At 38.3% G+C, this 20973-nt stretch overlaps 1 protein-coding gene and 1 pseudogene across 1 annotated transcript; both read right to left on the bottom strand.

Annotated features, from left to right (window-relative positions):
• Positions 1-6053: 6053 nt before the first annotated feature.
• Positions 6054-10083, bottom strand: LOC122329952 (immune-associated nucleotide-binding protein 8-like). The gene is given in 5 exon segments (XM_043226671.1): positions 6054-7323; positions 7753-8310; positions 8313-8387; positions 9714-9775; positions 9891-10083. Coding segments are annotated over 4 exon segments (1650 nt in total). The 5' UTR covers positions 9742-9775; positions 9891-10083; the 3' UTR covers positions 6054-6334.
• A 5210-nt stretch (positions 10084-15293) lies between these two features.
• On the bottom strand, positions 15294-20328 carry LOC122330052 (annotated as a pseudogene).
• Between the last annotated feature and the right edge of the window lie 645 nt (positions 20329-20973).

Genomic DNA, 20973 nt, shown 5'->3' with positions numbered 1-20973 from the left:
AATGTATTGTTAAAAGCGCTGTATTAAATAATGCGTATAACGATAAAGATAAAAAAAGAAACGAATTATTATACTATGAGCATGATTTAGTAAAAGAAAGCTGTCGAATTATTATTGTGTGCATGATTTATTTATTTCTCCCCTAACAGAGCTTAGAAAACTGAATGTTAAATTAGAAAGAGATGTTAAACATGACATGCTTTTTATTAGCCTGAATAAAATAAGATTTCTATACATTTCTTTTGGAAGTCAAGTCTCCATCTCTCATTCTAAAAGCGGCTTCTTTTAAAAATCTATTTGTTTATTGATTGATTTATTGGTCTTTTTAGAAGTAATATCCCACATCTTTATTAAATGCTAATACCCATAAAGCACCGCGGGTTTAAAGAAGCAGTATAGAGCGCCCTCTAGCGATCTGAACTATTTCATTATTTCTTACTGATTTAAAGTTTTCAAATGTAACTTTTAAACCGCTACAACTAAAGGATACTTGTTTCCTCATCTTCTACGTAATAAAATGATGAACTGCAGACAGTTTTAGGAGTTTAACTCATGGCTACATTTATTATTTTTCCTATTTGTGGAACAATTTCGGTTTCGATGCAGCTTATCAATTAAATTCAAACAACATAGCGCATATTTAGTGCAAAAGGAAAAAAAAAAAAAAAAAACGTGTGTCAAATTTAAAATGACTTTTTAGAATTCAAGAATCTAGAATTTAAAGATATTCACCGGATGGATCTAGATAGAAATCTTTATTACATTAAAATTCAGGAGGATACCCGCGTCAGATTCTTCATCTCCCATGATGCACCTGCGTCTCTTCGGTGTATTTTAAACTCCAGTTTTCTTCCTCTGAGGAGAGTAAACTTTCTTTCTCCCAGTGAAGCGTTTGAAGATGAGTTGGCCATGTGCCATAATTCAGTGTAAACTTCAAAGTAGAATTTGAGTTCTTCAAACGCAGCCGACAGCCAATGAGCGAGCTGTCGAGACAATGACGTTCGCGCCAGATTTTAAATATTGCTGACGAGGGCAGATGTGATTAGTCAGCAAAACAAGCGACTGGACTTTCAGAAGCTGAAACACACGTGGCAGCTGTTTAAAAGAAAAAAAAAAACTATGGGGAACTAAAGGGAAAAACTTTTCAAGCATATATCTTGATTTATCGTCTCTCGATAACATACTTTTAATATAGAACAATTTTGAATATGCTGAATAGTAATCTTATAAAGTACTATATTATTCAAATGTGCTGCAATACTGAAGTGCAAACCAATACTGCCACCAAACTAATATTTATAATTAAACCAATTTTATTCATGAAAACCGATATGGGACATACATCCAAAGAAACTGGGAACTTGAAGACATTCACAAAGACACAGGAGCAAAACCAAATGAGAACAGTCTTCTGCAGTAATCCTCTCTTGTTATTAAAACAATGAAACATTTCTGAATTTTTAAGTGCACGTGATTACTATTTATATTTAAAAGATTATATAGTGGGATTAGGCTGCATGCATGAATCAGTGAAAATATTTCTTGATTCTTGTTAATGAATGAGGAACTGACCGGCTCAACCCTGCTTATCTTCAGCGGGTGCCCAGATATGGCTGTGACAAATATATATAGACCTACCATTGTCCATGGTTAGATCACGTTTGTTCCTAATGATGCTATTTATTTACTTTAATATTATGCTACACGTTATCTGATACACATTTGCAATAACCAGGATTTAATAAAAATCGTGTTGACTATTGTGAAATGTTAATATGCAACTTTATTGCAGTGTTCCAGACATAATAAATAAACGGCAATCTTAACATGCTTCCATGGATACCTTCACTGACCAGCCCTCTTTGCTCGTTCTTGTTCTTGCATTGAATTATTCTTATTATTCTAATTATTCACTGAACATTTACAACACACTTCTGAATAATGCATGCCCAGATCGCAGTGTGAGTGTCGCTGTACACATATATCTCAGTCTCACATCAGTAGAACAGATCTCAGATCTGAGGACAATTCTTTTCTTCTGGTGTGGGATGTCCTCTGATACGTACTTTGCCAGGTGATGTTTTTCTACCCCAGATTAGATATGGCTATCAGCAAAAGTCAAGTGAAGATATTATTACAATTGTTCTGCTCTGATTTGAGTATTTAAAGAGAACTGGCAACACATGAACTTCTCTCCTGTTTGCTGTGTTTTCAGCTACGCTGACTCCTTGAAATTATTTTAGTATTTCAGGTTTGTCTTTCATGCTGATCGGTTTTGGTATTTCCATAAATCTGCGTTCAGGACAGATCACACCGAAGCACCACTGGTGCAACACCATTAGATTTGGGTTTTCAGTCTGTCTATGACGGTGTAGCTCTCATGGTTATAGGAAAAAAAAACATGTTTGTTATGAGTATGCAGGCGCAGCTCACTGAAAGATATTATAGCTATTTTGCATTTTGAAGTGCAATTCCTGTGTGATACCTGGTCCATAATGAGTGTAGAATTGAAGATATGGGATTTCCAGAACAATCAAATATCTAAATGAATACACAATCGATAGCTATAATCAGTTTTTCATTACAAATGAAATAATCAAGTCTACAATGAGAGTCGGGTGAAATGATTCATGGAGTCAGAGTTTTGATTGGAAACCAAATTTAAATGATTCAAAATCAACCTTCGACCACGCTGGACTTTAATTGGTAAATGCTGAACGCTAGACTTTTATTTAGTCCTCAGGTCAGTTTTGACTCATCGTCAGACATTTACTTTGTTCTCTATCCCTGCGTGAATGAAGTGAAATATTGTGCTGTTTTCCCTCTGTGTGTTTTGGGAAGTACCTGATAAGACTCAAGCAGTGAGAGTAATCTGCATGAGGGTATCTGTGTTCACAGAAACGGGCTTCTCTCCGGCTCTCCGAGGAAGACACGGACATCTTCAGACGACCTGCTGCTAGATGAGCTGAGATACGTCCTTGGTGGGCCACTTCACGCCTAAAAGCCAATTCCTGTTGTCATCTTCATAGAAATGCTTTGAACTTATGTGTGGAGATAAAGGTTTAATTCGTTTTCATGGGAAATTACAGTAAACAATTTAAAATACCCCTTTTCTGTGTGAATATCTGTTCAAATGTAGTCTGCTCATCACTTTAGTCATCTACAATGCTTCATAAATTATTCTAATATGCTGATTTGTTGCTCAAGATTTTTTGTGCTCCAGATCTCCAGATCTTTGAATGGTGGTGTACACTACTGATTTGCAAAGAGATTTCTTTTCTTCAAGCAAGAATGCATTATATCCATCTGAAGTGAGAGTAAAGATTTCTGTTTCAAATAAATGCCATCCTTTTGCACGAAAAATAAAAGGCATTACAGTATCATGTTATTAGCGATTTCTGAAAGATCACGTGACGCTGAAATTCAAAGTAACAGTCAGAAATAAACAGCATTTTAACAGATATTCACACAGAAAAAACGCATTTTGAAATTGTGATGTGCAATGTTACAGTTTTTACTGTATTTTTAATGAAATAAGTGCAGCAGAGGTGAGCAGAAGAGGCTTCTTTCCAAAACATAAAAAATCATGACATGCATGTTTGAGACTTACTGGTGCTATGGTTCAGAGAGATTCACTCCAGTGCATGAAGGAAAAACGATTTCTACTTCAGTCATCCCTCACGTCAGACAGGTTGAACTCTCAAATCACAGAACAATTTTGGTCAGCGTTTGTTTACCATGAAAGATCTAAACACTGATTCCAGACTTTAGTCTCACAAAGTTGCATGTAATGGTTTTTGTGTTTTTAAATGTTCACCACACGCTCATTAAAACATGTCAAAGCCACACAGCGTTACCATCATATTTAAAAGTGCCGCACGTGATAGTGAGACAAAGTGATTATTGCTTTCTATGTAACGTATATTTAACTTTTAGTCTCTATCTCTCTCTGTATATGAATACCCACACACATCAAAGCAGTTTTGTCACATTCGGGCCTCATCTTCCTCACACACAGATAAGCACACACACTCAAAGCAGCCTGATGTGTGTGTGTGTGTGTGTGTGTGTGTGTGGGCCAGATCCGACCCATATGCCCTCTGCCGTGTCCTGAACTCTCGAGCTAACAGTCAAACTCTATCCTGTTTCACGGCACAAGATAATCAGCTGATTTCGGCCAGATTTCTCCTCTTGGGTCATGCCTCGTGGTTCTGAAGATGATCTCAGGAGATTTCTGATGTGTGTTAAGGGTGGCTGAACTTCAGAGGATCGCGAATGAAAATCATCTGTAAATGATAAACAGTGCTTGAAGTTTAAAATATCACAAATCTTTTGTTTTAAAATAGTGGTAAGAAGTGTCTGGAGTGTGAAGCGCATGCAAGCGCCTACTGATAATTTCTCAACAAAGAGGTTCAATGCTGCAGGATTGATTGTGCAATTATTTAAAGAAATGGTCCAAAATAAAAAAAAAATACCTGTATAAATGTCTTCTGCTGAACACAAAAAATTGCATTTTGATTAAAAAAAAAACCAAAAACGGGAAACAGAAGAGTTCCTGGGAACCACCGACACTGACATTTCCCTTTTAAGAAATACACATGATGGCATAAAATTCTACTTCCTCAATTATATTATATATAAGATTCATGCGTTGCTCAGATTAGTACTAAATGGGTGATTAAGGAAAAAGTGAGTTCAAAATGAAAGTGAAAGTTCGGTTTGTTAAAAGTTCTGCTGAAAGACGTGAACCTCAGCATCAGCCAGAGAACAGCAAGAAGGATAAGAGAGATTGCAGTGACAGAAATCACTGTCACTAAAGAAGAGATGAGTCAGGGACGGCAAGATCATCAGAGTCAAAGTGAAAGTAGCATAAATATCTCCATCAACGGCTTAAAAGCAAATGTCAAATTGCGGTCCCTTGCTCTAAAAACTCCAAAAATGTTAACTTTGATCATCACATTTCATAAAAAGGTTTTTGAAATCAATCTCAATAACCTCCTTATTTACAGCCAGACTTGTTCTGTTAAACTTGACTGCAGTTCATTAGTTTGCATCTTTGAGTTTCTCAGACTGAAAGAAGCTTTTGTTCGTCCGTTGGTTCTGCTACAATGATATTAGCAGTCCTTGCTGACATTATGAGGAATTAAAGCTGTTTGATGGGATTGATGGGATCTTGATCTGCAAGTTGTGATCGGTGAAAGAGGGCTGAAACCATACATGATGCTTTCATGGGAAAACTGAAAAAAAGACAAAAGTCCATAGTCTAAGTGGACAATTCTGTAAAATGCAAAATATGCAGTAATTATCAAAAGTATGTGTATTTATACACACACAGACAGACATATATCTGCACAAATGTCCAATTGATGCAACACCAAACATCGTCATTTCACTATAAAAAAGTATACATGACCTCAGACATGAGTTAAGTAGCATTGATTAAATACATAAACAGCAGGTTAAAATCTCCTTTTATTTGGTGTCTTGGTGAAAACGATCCAGGTCGTTCTGGCTCCTCAATGTCAGACCAGAAAGAAGTTCTCAGAGTAAGTTACTCTCTAAATATGACCTTATTAGTTTATATGCAGTCCTTTGGCTCCTCCCTGTGGTCTTGTTTGTTAGTAACTTTTCAATTGAGCTTTAGGCACTTAGGTACTTTTAAATACTTTTAAGTTGCAACGAATGCCCGCAGCGGCAATTCTGCAAAAGATGAATATTAATAAATATATAAATCTTGGGAGAGGAGGGGGGCCCAGAGTAATATGTACCTCGACTACATCTTAAATACATCCAGATAGCGGCAGAGGAATCTAGAAGAGCGATTTTTTTCTTGCAAGTGTCTAACACACAAATCTTTCCAGTGACTCCGGAGAACATGTTTAGACTGACTGAGTAAAACATAAAGGTGGTCAGAAGCAGGTGTTTCGAGAGAGAAAGAGCATATTTTTAAAGCATAAAAAAGGATCAAATCAAAATCAATAACATAAAAATGTTACAGTTTTAAACAATTTTATAAAACAGCGTGAATTTGGCCTGCTTTATGCAAAGGTTAGCCACACTGTGACCTGTGGAGGTGTGCTTAAATGAGGCGTTTTATCACGGTCTGGATCAGCCTTCAGTGTACTCTAATGCATTACAGATCAAAAGAAAAAAAAACATTGACAGTCAACAGGCACTTTTTTGTAAAATCAAATACAAAAAAATAATATCAAAACTAGAGATTTATCTAGTTTAGCTCAGGACCTCTGGTTGAGCTGAGAGGAAAGTGTTTTCTGTAATGTTCTTTGAAGCCCTATGAAAACCAACTTGAAGCGAATTGAATAAATCAGTCTCCTCACTGAATCCCACACAACTTCTGCTTGGCTAGTGTCCCTGTGGCTCTGGCTGCGAGCCGGACAGCCTCTGTATGACTGATTCCTTTGCTCTCAGCCTGCTTTATGGCACTCTCTTTCTCCTCGCGCGTCACCACTACTTTCTTCAGAGCTCTGGCTAAAGCAGCAATCAACGAGTCCGTTAACGACTCCGCAGCTTCGTGTCTCGATTCCTCTACTAAACTCCAGTATATCTTCTCCCACTCCGTTTGAGAGACTTGTTTGTGTTCCTTCTTAAACTGCTTTCGCGTTTTGTCAAGCTTCTTGTTCAAGATCTCCTGAATGTGTTTCTGAGTGTCTTCAAACATGCTGTTGGTGAAGTACGCCCCGCCGTTTTCCTCCACCATCAACTCTATTTTACCGATCAGATCTTTGATTTGTGGATATCCAGCAGACTCGTTGTCCAGACAGAAGAACCGGTTTCCACAGCTGCGTACGAGGGCTTGCAGATCAGAATTACCCAGCTGTAGAAACTCTTCGATGGTTTTATTTTCCTTCTCTAACTGATTTTTGTGAGTGAAGAGGATCATGGTGTATTTTTCTATCTGTTCTCCAAACAGTTCCTTCAGCTCCTGTACTGTATTTTTCTCCTCTTCGGTGAAGCGACCCAGTCTAATCACAATAATAAAAGCGTGTGGTCCTGGAGAAGCATATGTTATGCATTTCCCTATTTCCTTTTCAACCTCATCCTCAGTGTTTGCGGTATCATAAAGTCCAGGAGTGTCGACCACCGAGATGTTTTTACCCATCCTCTCATTGGTTTCTAAGTGACACTGTTTTGTTTGAGAGTCTGAGCTGATGGACGATTCAAACACTTTTTTGCCGATGATGGTGTTTCCAGTGGCACTTTTCCCAGCTCCAGTTTTTCCCAGCAGAACCAGCCTGATCTGGTCTTTCCTATCAGGAATGGCTTGAATCTGACTTGGATCATCAGCTGGAGACACGTCTGAAACTACAACATTAAGATAATATCAGTAACACTGTATTTTGTGGTTTGTTTTGCATGCACATGCTATGTAATTATTGCAACAATTACAATAGCTTGGTAGTAACCCAGAAAGCTGATAATTTCATTAGATCTTTGGACACTTTAGACTTATCAAAACACACACACAAATGTCTGGTCAGCTATTGCTGTGGGGACTCTCCATAGGTGTAATGGTTTTTATACAGTACAAACTGTATTTTCTATGGCCCTACACATAAACCTACCCCTTACAAGAAACAACAGGCATGCTGATTTTCTCAAAAATCGATAAATAAAGGAAATAATTCTGATTTATAAGCTTTTGTGCCCATGAGACCTCGAATTAGGTCCCCACTGTGACACGAGTCCCCATGAAAACACACACAAAGAAATCAAAACAAGATGTACACATACAATTTACACGAATCTCCTTGCTGTCCCTCCTTTTCATTTCCTCCATGATAAACTTCCCTCCGTTCTCCACCGTCATGTTGTCAATCTTCTGCAGCAGCTCTCGTATCTGACTGTCTGATTTTCTCTTGTTATCTAAACAGTGAAACTTTCCTCCGCATTCAGTCACCAGTCGCTGGAGATCCTTATGTTCTTCACTGTCCAGATATTGCTCAATGCTTTGTGGTTCTTCCAGCTCCTCCAGTTCATCTCCTCGTGTAAACAGAACCATTATGTACTTCTGAACTTTAGGACCAAATAAACCTTTGATAAAATGCAGGATCTCTTCCTCGTTTTCCACAGTTTCCTCCAGAGGAACGGTGAGCAGGACGGCGCTGAGACCCGCTGAACATCGAGAGACCAGCTTCTCTTTCAGTTTCTTCAGCTTCTGATCACTCAAATCTTGATCCAGTAAATCCGGACAATCGATCACGGCAACCTGCTTCCCACAGATTTGTGTTTTACCATCACAAATTTTCGTTTCATGTTTCGTCTTGTGTTTGTGAACTTTGAACTTTTTTCTCCCAGTAACGTGTTTCCAGATGAGCTTTTCCCAGAACCCTTCCTGCCCACCAGAAGAATCCGGATCACTGGATCATCTGTAATACATCAAATAAAAAATATGATACAAGACATCTATATTTAAGAGAAATATATTTCAGCCAGACTTCAGTCAGCCAGTAGAGGTCATGAAGTTAGTGATAACAAGGCCTGTCCATTTAGAGGAAAAATATGATTGGTCAATTTTTTTGTCAGTTGAAATTACACTTCCATTGATTTATTATTGCCTTTGATTCATATATTGACAGATTCCCACTGATTTTATTAATACAGATTTATTTTATGGTCACAAAATGAAATGATTTTAAACTGATAAAACCACAGTTAATTTTTGCAATGGTTGCAATATCCAATTTTTTTGTTAAAGAAATGATAGAGGCTGTAGTATTTTTATTACAAAAAGTTATCAAATGTAAATATCATATGGATATTTAAATTAGCATTAAGTGTAAGTGTATTTTATATTGCATTAAGCCTAAATCTAACTGGTTGTGGAAACTGTGTGTTATTGTAACAAACCCAAAGTAAGGATTGTGCCACAGCTACCATTAACTGACAATATTGCTGATTACCAAAATAAGTTGTGAATAATTTGTAATTTGTGAATTTCTAGTTGCTTGTAAATAACTGACTTCAAAAAATAAGATGGATGCTGAACTTGGTCATTACATTTATGCATAACACATTACAATAATAACACATTATAATAAGATTTCATTATTTAAAGTTAGCAAAACTATAACAGGAGCGAACAATACATTTATTATTTAGTAATCTTTGTTAACGTAAATTGATGAGAATACAGTTGTATATGCATGTTCATTTATAATCCAACTTGTGATTTTAATAATCCATTAGTAAAAGATGAAATTAACAATAAGATTAATAAATGTTTTAGAAGTGTTACTATTTATAAATGCATCTGTGTACAAAAAGCCACAATAGCAACTTTAACAACCTAGTGTTTACTATTCAAATAGAATAAAAGCTTGCAATAAAAGATCTCTCCACCACCCAAATCTGGCCCTGTCCATGATACAGATTTTTTATTTATTTTTAATTTATTTTTATTTTTTTGCTGACCAATTTGTTTGGAATAGTTGTTAAAGAAACTGCAATGTTGCGCATTTTCTTAATGCTTCGATTTTGCCATGCTATTGTAGCTTAGCCTGCTACATTTCCAGAAGGATAGATAGCTTCAGTGCACTAAAGCTTTATTTAATGAAGAGCAACTGTTAGCTTAGTTCACTACATTTTCCAAGTAGCCTGGCAAACACTGGGCGCAGAACACTACAACTTAGATAATCGTGAAATAGAAGCCATTTGAAAAAAACATACAGTGGTTCAGCCATCTTATAGCCTACCTGCAGATGAGGAAGTCCTCTCCGCCATGTCAAACGAGTGCGGTTCAACAACGATAACGCTTCTGACAAAACAAGTGCATCACAAAGCATTCAAAATCACACTCTATGAAATAAACATATCGATATTTTGATCCAAAGAAACAGCAGATGGGTTCCAGCACCTGTATAGTTACTTACTTTCAGTTTTGTCTGCGTGGACGTGCTCCTCCTCAAGACAATTATTAACCTTTGAACGGGTTCGGCTTGAAACGGCGATGCACTCGAAATATGACGCTTTTTGAGATTCGGCGAAGAACCGATCGGTGTTACGAGATTTTCATTTTCTGAGATAGTCGGTTTCGTGCGCTGATAGCGAAACTGAAAATCCCAGTTCCGCTAGATTTCAGAATGTGGCAGGAGGAGCCAAGTTTCTTTTTATAGTGCATTATTGTTGCGTCAGCGCCCACGTGCTATAAAAACGAGAACGTATGCGCTGTTTGAGGTGTGTCGCTTGACTAATCCTAGCGCCGTTAACACGCTTTCGTCATTTCCCCGGAACTAAATTGGAGCACGCGAGCTGAGACGTGACTCAGATATTGGTCTTGAACCAATGCTCCTTGCTGCCGGGCCACCTGCGGGTGTTCGTAGAAGTACTTAAACGCTGGAGAAGGTACAAAGTATGGCTTAATTTTAGTATTCTAACACGCATCGAGGAAATTGGACGTAGCGTTAACCCATCTATTTTTCTCAGCTGTGGTAACCAGACACGGTTACCGAATAGTTTTGTTGCCTGCATTGACTTTGAAGACTACTCGTATCAGTGGTTGAAACCCAAATCCCTTCGGTTAAGTGAAGGTCCATAAACTGCACTGGAGTCGCCTTTTTGCATCAACGGTTGCAGTGCTGTCCCGTTTCCAGACTTTTTTGGTTTAATATTCTTTTTTTTTTTTTTTTGGTTTCCCAAATGTCTTCCTCTTTTGAAGTTGAACTGATTTCTTTTATTTTCGGTTTTTGATCTGTTTATTCGAACTGACTTCCTTTAGTATTCAGTGGAGCTGATTATGTGACTTATATGGTCAAGTTGTGTTTTGTTTGTTTTTCTTTTGTGCTTTAATTCTCTTGATTGGTTGTGTTGATGATTCTATTTCATTCTCAAGTGACAAGTTACTGACCTGCCTTCTTTGTCGTGACAGGGCCTGAGCACCGGGGCAGAGAATTTCTTTTAGGTGGTGGTATCTTCCTCACAGTGTGCAGTGATCACCTCTCCGAGTGTGAGTGTGCCCGTGTGTCTACACAGTGAAGTGCAGTGAGTCACCAGCAAGTGGTGTGGTCTGTCTTCCCTAGTTTTGGTAAGCTCCAGCCCAGGGGCTCCTTTACTTTTAGAAGTGTCTTGTGTAGATCCAACAACCTTCTAGACTATTTTAAATGCTATTTTATCCAAGATTTGTCAAAGTTTCGTGACCAACTTCTCTGACTCTTAATTGGTGGTATCAATCAATCAATCATTTTTATTTATATAGCGCTTTTAACAACACAGGTTGCATCAAAGCACTGTACAGTATAATGACAGGGATGTATAATGACGAGAGTGACCAATTTCTTATTAAATACAGAGACGGTCTCTGTTGTCAATTCAACGATAGTCACTAGAAGTTAAGTGTCCTCAACTAAGCAAGCCAGAGGCGACAGCGGCAAGGAAACAAAACCCCATGCATACAGATTTTGAGAAAAAACCTTGGGAGAAACCAGACTCAGTTGGGGTCAGTTCTCCTCTGACCGGACGCCCAGCACTTAACTTCCAGTTCAATTTTAAACGCTGCTGTGTCAGGTAGTGTAAATGACTTAGTGTGTGTGTGTATGTGTGTGTGCATCAGAATCTGGTGATTGGTCCACGGAGCGCATCTAGGTGTTCTGGTCTCTGATGAACATAATCTCTGGGTGCTGATCCACCATCTAGTCTGGATACAAACTGTGAAAACAGATTGAGAAAGAGACAGGACTAATATTAGCGTAGATGCTATTCTTTTACGATGTCACAAGTACATCGTATTGTAGGAGTAGTGTTCCCGGTTCCAGCAAATCTAAGTAATGCAGCCTAAAAATCCTTTAACGGATTTGAATAATAAAAGGTGTGTTGGTGTGTTATGTGTAGGCTAAGTTAAAAGATGTGTCTTTAATCTAGATTTAAACTGGCAGAGTGTGTCTGCTTCCCTAACAGAGTTAGGGAGATTGTTCCAGAGTTTAGGTGCTAGATAGGAAAAGGATCTGCCTCCGCAGTTGATTGTGATATTCTAGGTATTATCAAACAGACAGTTTGAAGAGTTTTGAGAACGCAGCGGACGTGCAGGACTATAATGTGATAAGAGCTCGCTCAAGTATTGAGGAGCTAAACCATTCAGGGCTTTATAGGTAATTAATAAGGTTTTAAAATCTATCCGATGTTTGATAGGAGCCAGTGCAGTGTTGACAGAACCGGCTAATGTGAGCATACTTCCTAGTTCTAGTAAGGACTCTGGCTGCTGCGTTTTGGACTAGCTGAAGTTTGTTTATTAGCTGCAGAACAACCACCCAATAAAGCATTACAATAATCTAACCTTGAGGTCATAAACGCATGAATTAATATTTCTGCATTAGAGGTTGAAAGCATAGGTCGTAATTTAGATATATTTTTAAGATGGAAAACACAGTTTTACAGATGCTAGAAACATGATTTTCAAGGAAAGATGCGGTCAAACAGCACACCTAGGTTCCTAACTGATGATGAAGAATTAACAGAGCAGCCATCAATTGATAGGCTGTGTTCTAGATTATTATATGTGGGGTTTTTAGGTCCAATTATTAGCACCTGTTTTTTCAGAATTTAACATTAAGAAGTTACTCATCATCCAGCTTTTTATATCGACTATGCATTCTGTTAGATTCTCAATTAGTTGTGTATCACCAGGCTGCGCTGAAATATAGAGCTGAGTATCATCAGCATAGCAATGAAAACTAACACCATGACTCCTGATAATATCTCCCAGAGGTAACATGTACAGGCTGAAAAGTAACGGTCCTAGCACTGAGCCTTGAGGAACTCCATATTTCACTTTTGATCGATATGATACCTCCTCATTTAATGCCACAAACTGATAGCGGTCAGATAGAAATGATTTAAACCATGCTAAGGCTCTTCCTCTAATGCCAACATAGTTTTCTAGTCTATCCTAAAGAATGTTGTGATCGATAGTATCGAATGCTGCGCTAAGATCTAATAGCACTAATAACGAGATAAAACCACAATCAGATGATAGAAGCAGGTCATTAGTAACTCTAATGAGAGCAGTCTCAGTACTATGGTAATGGTCTAAAACCTGATTGGAAATCCTCACAGACACCATTTTTTCTAAAAAGGAATACAGTTGTGAGGATACTACCTTTTCTAGAATCTTTGACAGAAAAGGGAGATTAGAGATTGGTCTGTAAGTCTTTGGGATCAAGATGTGGTTTCTTATTGAGAGGTTTAACTACAGCCAGTTTGAAGCTTGTGGGAACATGTCCTAATGACAATGATGAATTAATAATGTTCAAAATAGGATCTATGACTTCTGGAAGCAGATCTTTTAATAGTTTAGATGGAACAGGGTCTAACATACATGTTGCTGGTTTAGATGATTTAACAAGTTTGTACAAGTCTTCTCCTATAGTAGAGAAAGAGTGTAATTTTTCCTCAGGGGATCTAAAGCTCACTAACTGATGTGAAACTGTAGTTGACGGCTGCATAGTTACAATTTTATCTCTGATGGTATCAATCTTAGAAGTAAAGAAATTCATGAACTCATTGCAGCTATACTCTTGGGGAATATTAGCACCTGTTGATGCTTTATTTTTTGTTAATTTAGCTACTGTACTGAATAAATACCGGGGGTTGTGTTTGTTTTCTTCTAAAAGGGATGAAAAATAATCAGATCTTGCTATTTTTAATGCTTTTCTGTATGACAGCATACTCTCCCGCCAGGCAATATGAAATACTTCTAATTTGGTTTTTCTCCACCTGCGCTCCATTTTCCGGGCTGCTCTCTTTAGGGTGCGTGTGTTGTCATTATACCATGGAGTCAGATTGTTTTCTTTTATCTTTTTTAAGTGCAAAGGAGCAACTGTATCTAAAGTGCTAGAAAAAATGGTCATCGTTACAAAAACATCAGTTCCAGCGGCGCAGATAGTAAAGTTTACAGTGATTGTGTTTTGACCGCTTTCGCTTTCTAACAATTTTTTTATCCCTTTAAAATGTTAAATTACATCATAAAAACATATATTTACAATTTGCACTTGAATAATGCTGCTATATTCAGCTCCAGCTATAATAGTGCGCCCCAACTGGCTCATCTTGGTGATCAGCTGTCCCCTCACCTGCTTACATCTACAAGTTCATCTGGGGTGATATTTACTGTTATAAAGTTTGCCACAACCGCGCTGCTACGGTTTATTTAAAAAAATGTCACGTCAACGCTTCACAGAAAACACATTACAGATCACATTACTTTTCCAGTGTTGTGTGAACACGTTTGACACCTACATGACCACTAAAAGTTCACTCAAATTTCATAACAATCGCTGACGCTGAATAATAACATTTAAATTACATTTTTTGGTGTAAATGGCGATCCTTAAACTTTGCCAAACGTATGTGTTTTAACGCCACTAGCTGGACTGGAGTGTACCAGAGAAAGATGGGCATTTTACTTAATCAAAACCAATGAGTCCCAATGTGCATACTACCCATCCTAAATGTTAGTAGTTTAATACTATTGGGGGCAGATAGTATGGATAGAATGCATACTGGGACGCAGGGAAATATGTTCTGAGATCAGAAAGGAAAATGATTGATTAATAGATACAAACATAGACTGAAAAAGATGAACGATGAGACTAGAAAGTGAAGCCAAAACATTTGATTGCATAATGCTTTCTCATTGGTTTTCTCATAAGTGTTAAGGTAGATGTGAATTACGCCAGTCTTTCATAGTATTTTGCAAGATCGCTAAGCATTAAAAAAACTATCTAAAGTGCCAATAACAGATTTGAAGCAGTGGCTTATTTGGAGCATTGAAGATGATTGGTTTAATTATACTGTATGTCACATTCTGGAAAGGTTCATATCATCTGCATAAAGTGCTACGTAAACAGAATTCCTTATCAACCCAGAGCTGAACTGAGACATGCAATCATATCATGGTAAAAACAAATGTACAATATTAAAATATAATGACTTGATTTGAAAGATAATGTACATGTTAGCATTTCTGATATATTTATTTCAGAAGAAGTGAAAGATAAGTAAATAAGCAGACACTCACAGACAGAAAAAGATTTTAATGCTTATATTTTCTGATTTTCAAAACATCAAAAGAAGTCCCGATACAGATTCTTAAAATTATGGGAATGTTAAGCTTAATTTATTGCTTTGTCGTAGCTTTATTGAAACTAGCAATGCTAATTTGGATATTTAATCACAAAAGCCCAAAACATACAGTTAAAACCACCAGATATTCTATGATTATAATCTCTGACGCTGACTGAGCTTTACTGACAATTTTTGTGGTCAGTGTTTAGCAGCTCAGCTTATTGCAGCGCATCTCGAAGTGTATCCAGAATTTTCTGAAGCTCCTCTGTCATATCCTTTATTTTTGTCACAAACTTCATGGTCTCAGACTTCAGCTCTTCTGCCTGCTGAGCATCTGAAGGCAGCAGGTTCGTTGTCTCACTGTTGTTTGGCCCTGGTCGGTCGACTCCAGCGTTTGGTTGCTTGGGGATTCTGATTCTCGTTGGTTCTCTCTCTTTGTGCGTAATCTTGGCGGATGTTGTGGATTTCCTGGAGTCCAGAAAAACAAAGAAGACATCAACAGCTACAAAGAGTGCAGACAAGACTCCAGTAGCTGCTTCAGCCAAACGAACGGCTCTCGCAGCCTGAGCTGCGACCTTCCTACATTTACAACTTCAATTAGACGGAGAATCTCGGGATTCCTCCCAGTCCTCGCCCGAGTCGAGCTCCAGCGCTTGCACCGGGGCTTGCATTGGAAAATGAGTCATCACTTGTGGACCACTGCTGCAAAGTTTCCACGGCTGTCTGGATGTTTTGGATGCAGCAAACTGTGGAACTGAATTTTTCTTTGGAACTCTTTTATGAGCGCTTTGATCTTTTGCCGATTGGTTTTCTGGTTAACCATGTTTGTTATATTGCTGGCGCCAGCTGTTACTCCTCCAGCCACTGCCGCACCGATTCCCACACCAGTTACTATCAGAGATGCTCCCAGAGTGAATGGAGAGAGAATAAGTCCAGCTATGGATGTGATTCCTCCAGCCAGTCCCAGGACACCTCCGGTGAGGCTGCCTCACAGTTGTTTTGAAATGGACTTTTTCCAAATCGTCAGCCAGGGCTCTCAGTTCCTCTAGTGTCCTATAAAGGGACTTAATAGTTTGTATGTTCTGGGAAAAGAAAATTTAATCAAATCAGATTTTTTGCAATTTGTATGAACAAGTCAATATTTTTATAAGGTAACTCACCTTTTCACGGAGATAGAGAATGATAAAAGGTCTGGTCAAGATCTCACTGACAGATGGGCGATTTGCAGGATTGGTCTGAAGTATGTCTGTTACCAGTTGGCGAAGATCCTCAGAGAAAGTCTCAGGAAGAGCTTTATAAGAGGATGTGAGTACCTTTGTAACAGTCTCAACTGTGAATGTTGCAGGGAACTAAATGGGGACAAAAATTAAAAGCTTACTCAGGTGTCAAACCGATTCACTTCCGTCTACACTATCAGAGTTTACATTCCACCCAGCGCTAATGATAAGGAGGCTCTGAGCGAGCTGTACAGAGCTATTAGCGAGCTGCAGAATGCTCACCTCGATGGACTATTTATCATCACTTGAAATTTCAATCACGCAAATCTCAAAACAGTGTTCCTAAATTGTTTATACAAACATTCCCGGGCGCAGATCGTGCAGAGCCCCGCCCCACCTCGGCTACTTAGACTACATCTCAGTTATGTTGATTCCAGTATACAGACCACTCATCAGAGGCTCTAAACCGGTTCTGAAACGGACTAAAACCTGGCCAGTAGGATTCAGGACTGTTTTGCATGTACTGACTGGGAAATATTTAGGGAGGCTGCAACCAACGTTGATTCCATTGACTTGGAGGAGTACACATCATCAGTGACTGGCTACATTGAGAAGTGCATTGATGATGTGACCACAGCTGACGTGAGTAAAACACTTTATAGAGTTAACCCACGGAAGTCTGCTGGACCAGACAACATTCCAGGCAGAGTACTAAAGGAGTGTGCAGAGCAGCTAGCTGATGTCTTCACTGATATCTTCAACATCTCTCTGAGCAGCTCTGTCATTCCGAGGTGCCTCAAAACAACAACGATTGTCCCGGTGTCTAAGAAGTCTGTGGTTTCCTGCCTCAATGACTATTGTTCCGTCACACAAATTGTGATGAAATGCTTTGAGAGGCTAGTCATGAGGCACATCAAGTCACAACTACCACCCTCACTTGACCCACAACAGTTTGCGTATCGTCCAAACCGCTCTACAGACGATGCTATCACAACAACCCTTCATCTTGCCATCTCCAAAGGAAACTACGTCCAATGCTGTTCATTGACTTCAGTTCAGCATTCAACACCATCATCCTCAACAGTTTATAGAGAAGCTGAGCCTGCTGGGCCTGAACACCTCTCTCTGTAACTGAATCCTGGACTTTCTGACAGGCAGACCTCAGTCAGTCCGGATCGAACAGCATCTCCAGCACCACCACACTGAACACTGGAGCTCCTCAGGGCTGTGTGCTCAGTCCACTGCTGTTCACTTTGCTCACTCATGACTGTGCAGCGATGCACAGCTCCAATCACATCAAGTTCGCTGATGACACAACCGTGGTGGATCTCATCAGCAAGAACAACGAGTCAGCATACAGAGATGAGGTGCAGCAGCTAACATCTTGGTGTAGAGCCAACAATCTATCTCTGAACATTGACAAGACAAAGGAGATGATTGTTGACTTCAAGTGAGGAAACAGTGACCATTCTCCGCCATCTGAAAAGAGGTACCTGAGCATTCGGTCCCTCACAACCAGACTGCTGAATAGTTTCTGCCCACAAGCCATCAGACTCCTCAATAATCACACCTGAATGGTCTTCCTGTTCCATATGCATTTTTGCACTTCATATTTATTGTTGTTTGTATTTTGTGCACACTTTGCACTTTATGTGGCTAAGGATTGTTTTAGCTTAGTATGTGAGTTTTTTGTGTTGTGCGTGACTTTATGTAGCACCAGGTCCAGGAGAAACGTTGTCTCATTTCACTATGTACTGCACAGCTATATATAGTTGAAATGACAATAAAAAGCCACTTGACTTGACTTGAAAAACAGGCTCAAACAAAAACATACAGGCTCTATTTCCAGTGCAACAGAACAACAACTCCAATATAGTAGGAATGATAGCATGCCATTCCCTATACATCTTTTGTGCTGATTTCAGTGTCCTTAAGTTATATTTGGCAGATTCCAGGATATATAGTAGGTCATCTATGTATTCTATGCATACAGAAAATTTGCATACTATGCACAGCATACATACAGGAAGTAGTATGATAGTATAGTATCTTGAACACATATCTAGTCTCAAGAGCAAAGGAAAGAACATTTCCTCTCCAGTATCCTTTTGGCTAACATTGAACTTCTTCAACATTTTTCTTTACAAATGAACTTGAACACCCACCCACTGCGATGACAGAGCTTAGAAGTGCCAAGACTGTTTTTGACATTACTCTCATATACACCTGGGAGAGCGAGTGAACACAGCCTAATTTTTAGTTTTTTAGTCAACTAACCCTTTGAGCAAACATTTGTAAAAAAAAATTTGTAAAAGATCAGGACATGTGCCATTTCAAGTTGTAACCTCATACATTTGAAAATTGCAGTTTTGTTTAAAATATGCACCAAAGATATGCTATTTAAGTTTATGCATTATATTAAATTCACTGCAATATATTAGAACATTCAGTCTGATGAAAGAAAAATCTCACCGCACTCTCCAGCATGCACAGCTCATAGATGACACACCCCAACATCCAGACTTCACTGTGAAAGTTATTAATGGCACAGTATAAATATACAGTTTGAACGTATACTCTATAGCTGTAGACAGCATTGCAGTTTCAAGGCATTTTATTACGTTTTTTCATCATAAGGTTGGCCGTTCAAAATCTCAGGTGCGATATATGAAGAAGGTGTATTTTCTGCTACTTGATCTTCAGTGGACCTGATCAAAATAAATAAATTAAAATTAAATACAGAATACAGGTCATAAAGCACAGGTGCATATGAGATTTTGTTATGCATTAAAGAGTTATTAAATTAAATGAACAAACAATACCGTTGATGGACCACTCCAAACTCTCCAAGACGGATGGTTCCAAATGTAGTGAAGAATATACTCTGTCATAAGAAAACGTTTTCTTAACAAAAATGATGTGTTTGTTTGGTTGAATTGAATTATTAAACTCAGATGATATGTATAGATGAGTTAAATCTGTACCTTGGGTTTCAGGTGTTTATGCAGAATCTGTTGATCATGCAGGTACTTTAGAGCCATGCAGATCTTCACAATCCAGCCCAGAATCTGTAATTCATATTTAAAAACTTTAAAATGCTACACGCTTGTCTATATAAGGTCTAGCAGCTGAAAGCGCATACCAGAGCAAAAGAACTGTCACCAACATATGGGTTATGAATACTTTCAAAAGACACTGGATATTATGAGAAACATCATTGTTTATTGCTATGCTAGTTGTTCTCTGACGATATATCTCAAGATTTTAAAAGGTCCTATAGATTTGGGATTGCTTTATTTTGTGTTTGGGCAGTTTTTGAGGCCCATTACGAACCAATATCCTGTTCTCACCAACCAAGGGGCAGTCCTAGCACGCTCAGCCCTGTCATACAATTAGATTTTTTTATATTGTGAACTGTCAACCCAATCAGCCGTGGCTAATGCACCCAATACTGGATAGTTAGTTTGTCCAGCCTTCCGGCCTCGTCCGTCACCTCTAATGAACCCGTCTTAGAGCGTGTCTGTCCTGTTAATCCAATCACTGCCATAGAGACAACTCTGCTTTCTGTGTTCTCTCTAATGTGTACGAAACGTCTGTCTTCCCTGATCAATTCCATGAACCTTTTGGGAGTTGCCTTGAATCCTGTTAATCCTGTTTTCTCAAATGTGTTTTTTGAACCTCTGCCTTGCCAAACCCAGTCAGTAATCCTGTAAGTGATCTTGAAGATTGAACGATCGATTTTGCCCGTGTTAAAAAGTTGAGACTTTTCAACAATCTACAATATACCTCATTCTCAGAAAACGTCATGATATCCGTCTTTTCTTTGGATTTTCTGGCGAGATCTCCACCTTCACAGTGCTCCAGCACAAGATACAAACAGCCCGAAACTGAAAGCAGATTCATCACAGTTTTTAAAACCAGTAATATTAAATCATTAATTTAACACTGAATGCAACTTATGAATGAAAGTGAACAGAATTTATTTAGAATTTTCTCCACCTCTGATAAATTCCTTGTGCTGGACAATGTGTGGGTGATCGAGACAGGGAGAGAAACATTGATTCCTCCTAAAAACAGACATTGAGTCGCATCTATTTATAGCTTTTTTGTTTACAGTACATATTTTTAAAGCAGCTTTACAGCAATCAAGAGGGGGACGTTTTTCAAGTACCAGTTACTTGATAAAGCTGCTACTTTAAATGAATAGTTCACCCAAAATGAAATTTATCTCATGATTTATTTACCCACTCTTAAGACACCCTAGAAGATTATGATTATTTCTTGTAAAAATACAATGTTATACAAAAACAAAAACGACAATAACAAACAAAAAACTAATATATATATTGTTTGATGGATGAATTGATTTTCTTGGACTTCAAATTTTTAATAGAACTAAGACTGTGTTTGTCTGAATGAAGATGTCTATTTGACGGTGACTTAAACATGGGCTAGTTTTCATTTTTTTGTGAGAATGTAGTTATTTCTCTTTCTCCTCATTTAAGTCTCATGAAACCTATCTTACCTGGTTATCGTTTAACTTTTTAATGACAAACTGTTCACCGCCTTCATTTTTCACCAGGACCTTATTCTCCTCTTCGCTCCACTAGAGAGTAGCCGTGTTCTTTCAGAGCTGACAGCTTGTTGCCCATTGCTGGAAAATTCTGCAAAACAAAATGTT

The sequence above is a fragment of the Puntigrus tetrazona genome, chromosome 3 (genome assembly GCF_018831695.1).
Source record: "Puntigrus tetrazona isolate hp1 chromosome 3, ASM1883169v1, whole genome shotgun sequence".
In the NCBI taxonomy this organism is placed as follows: domain Eukaryota; kingdom Metazoa; phylum Chordata; class Actinopteri; order Cypriniformes; family Cyprinidae; genus Puntigrus; species Puntigrus tetrazona.
The sequence above is the reverse complement of the archived record's forward strand: the minus strand, read 5'-3'. Positions and strand labels throughout refer to the sequence as shown.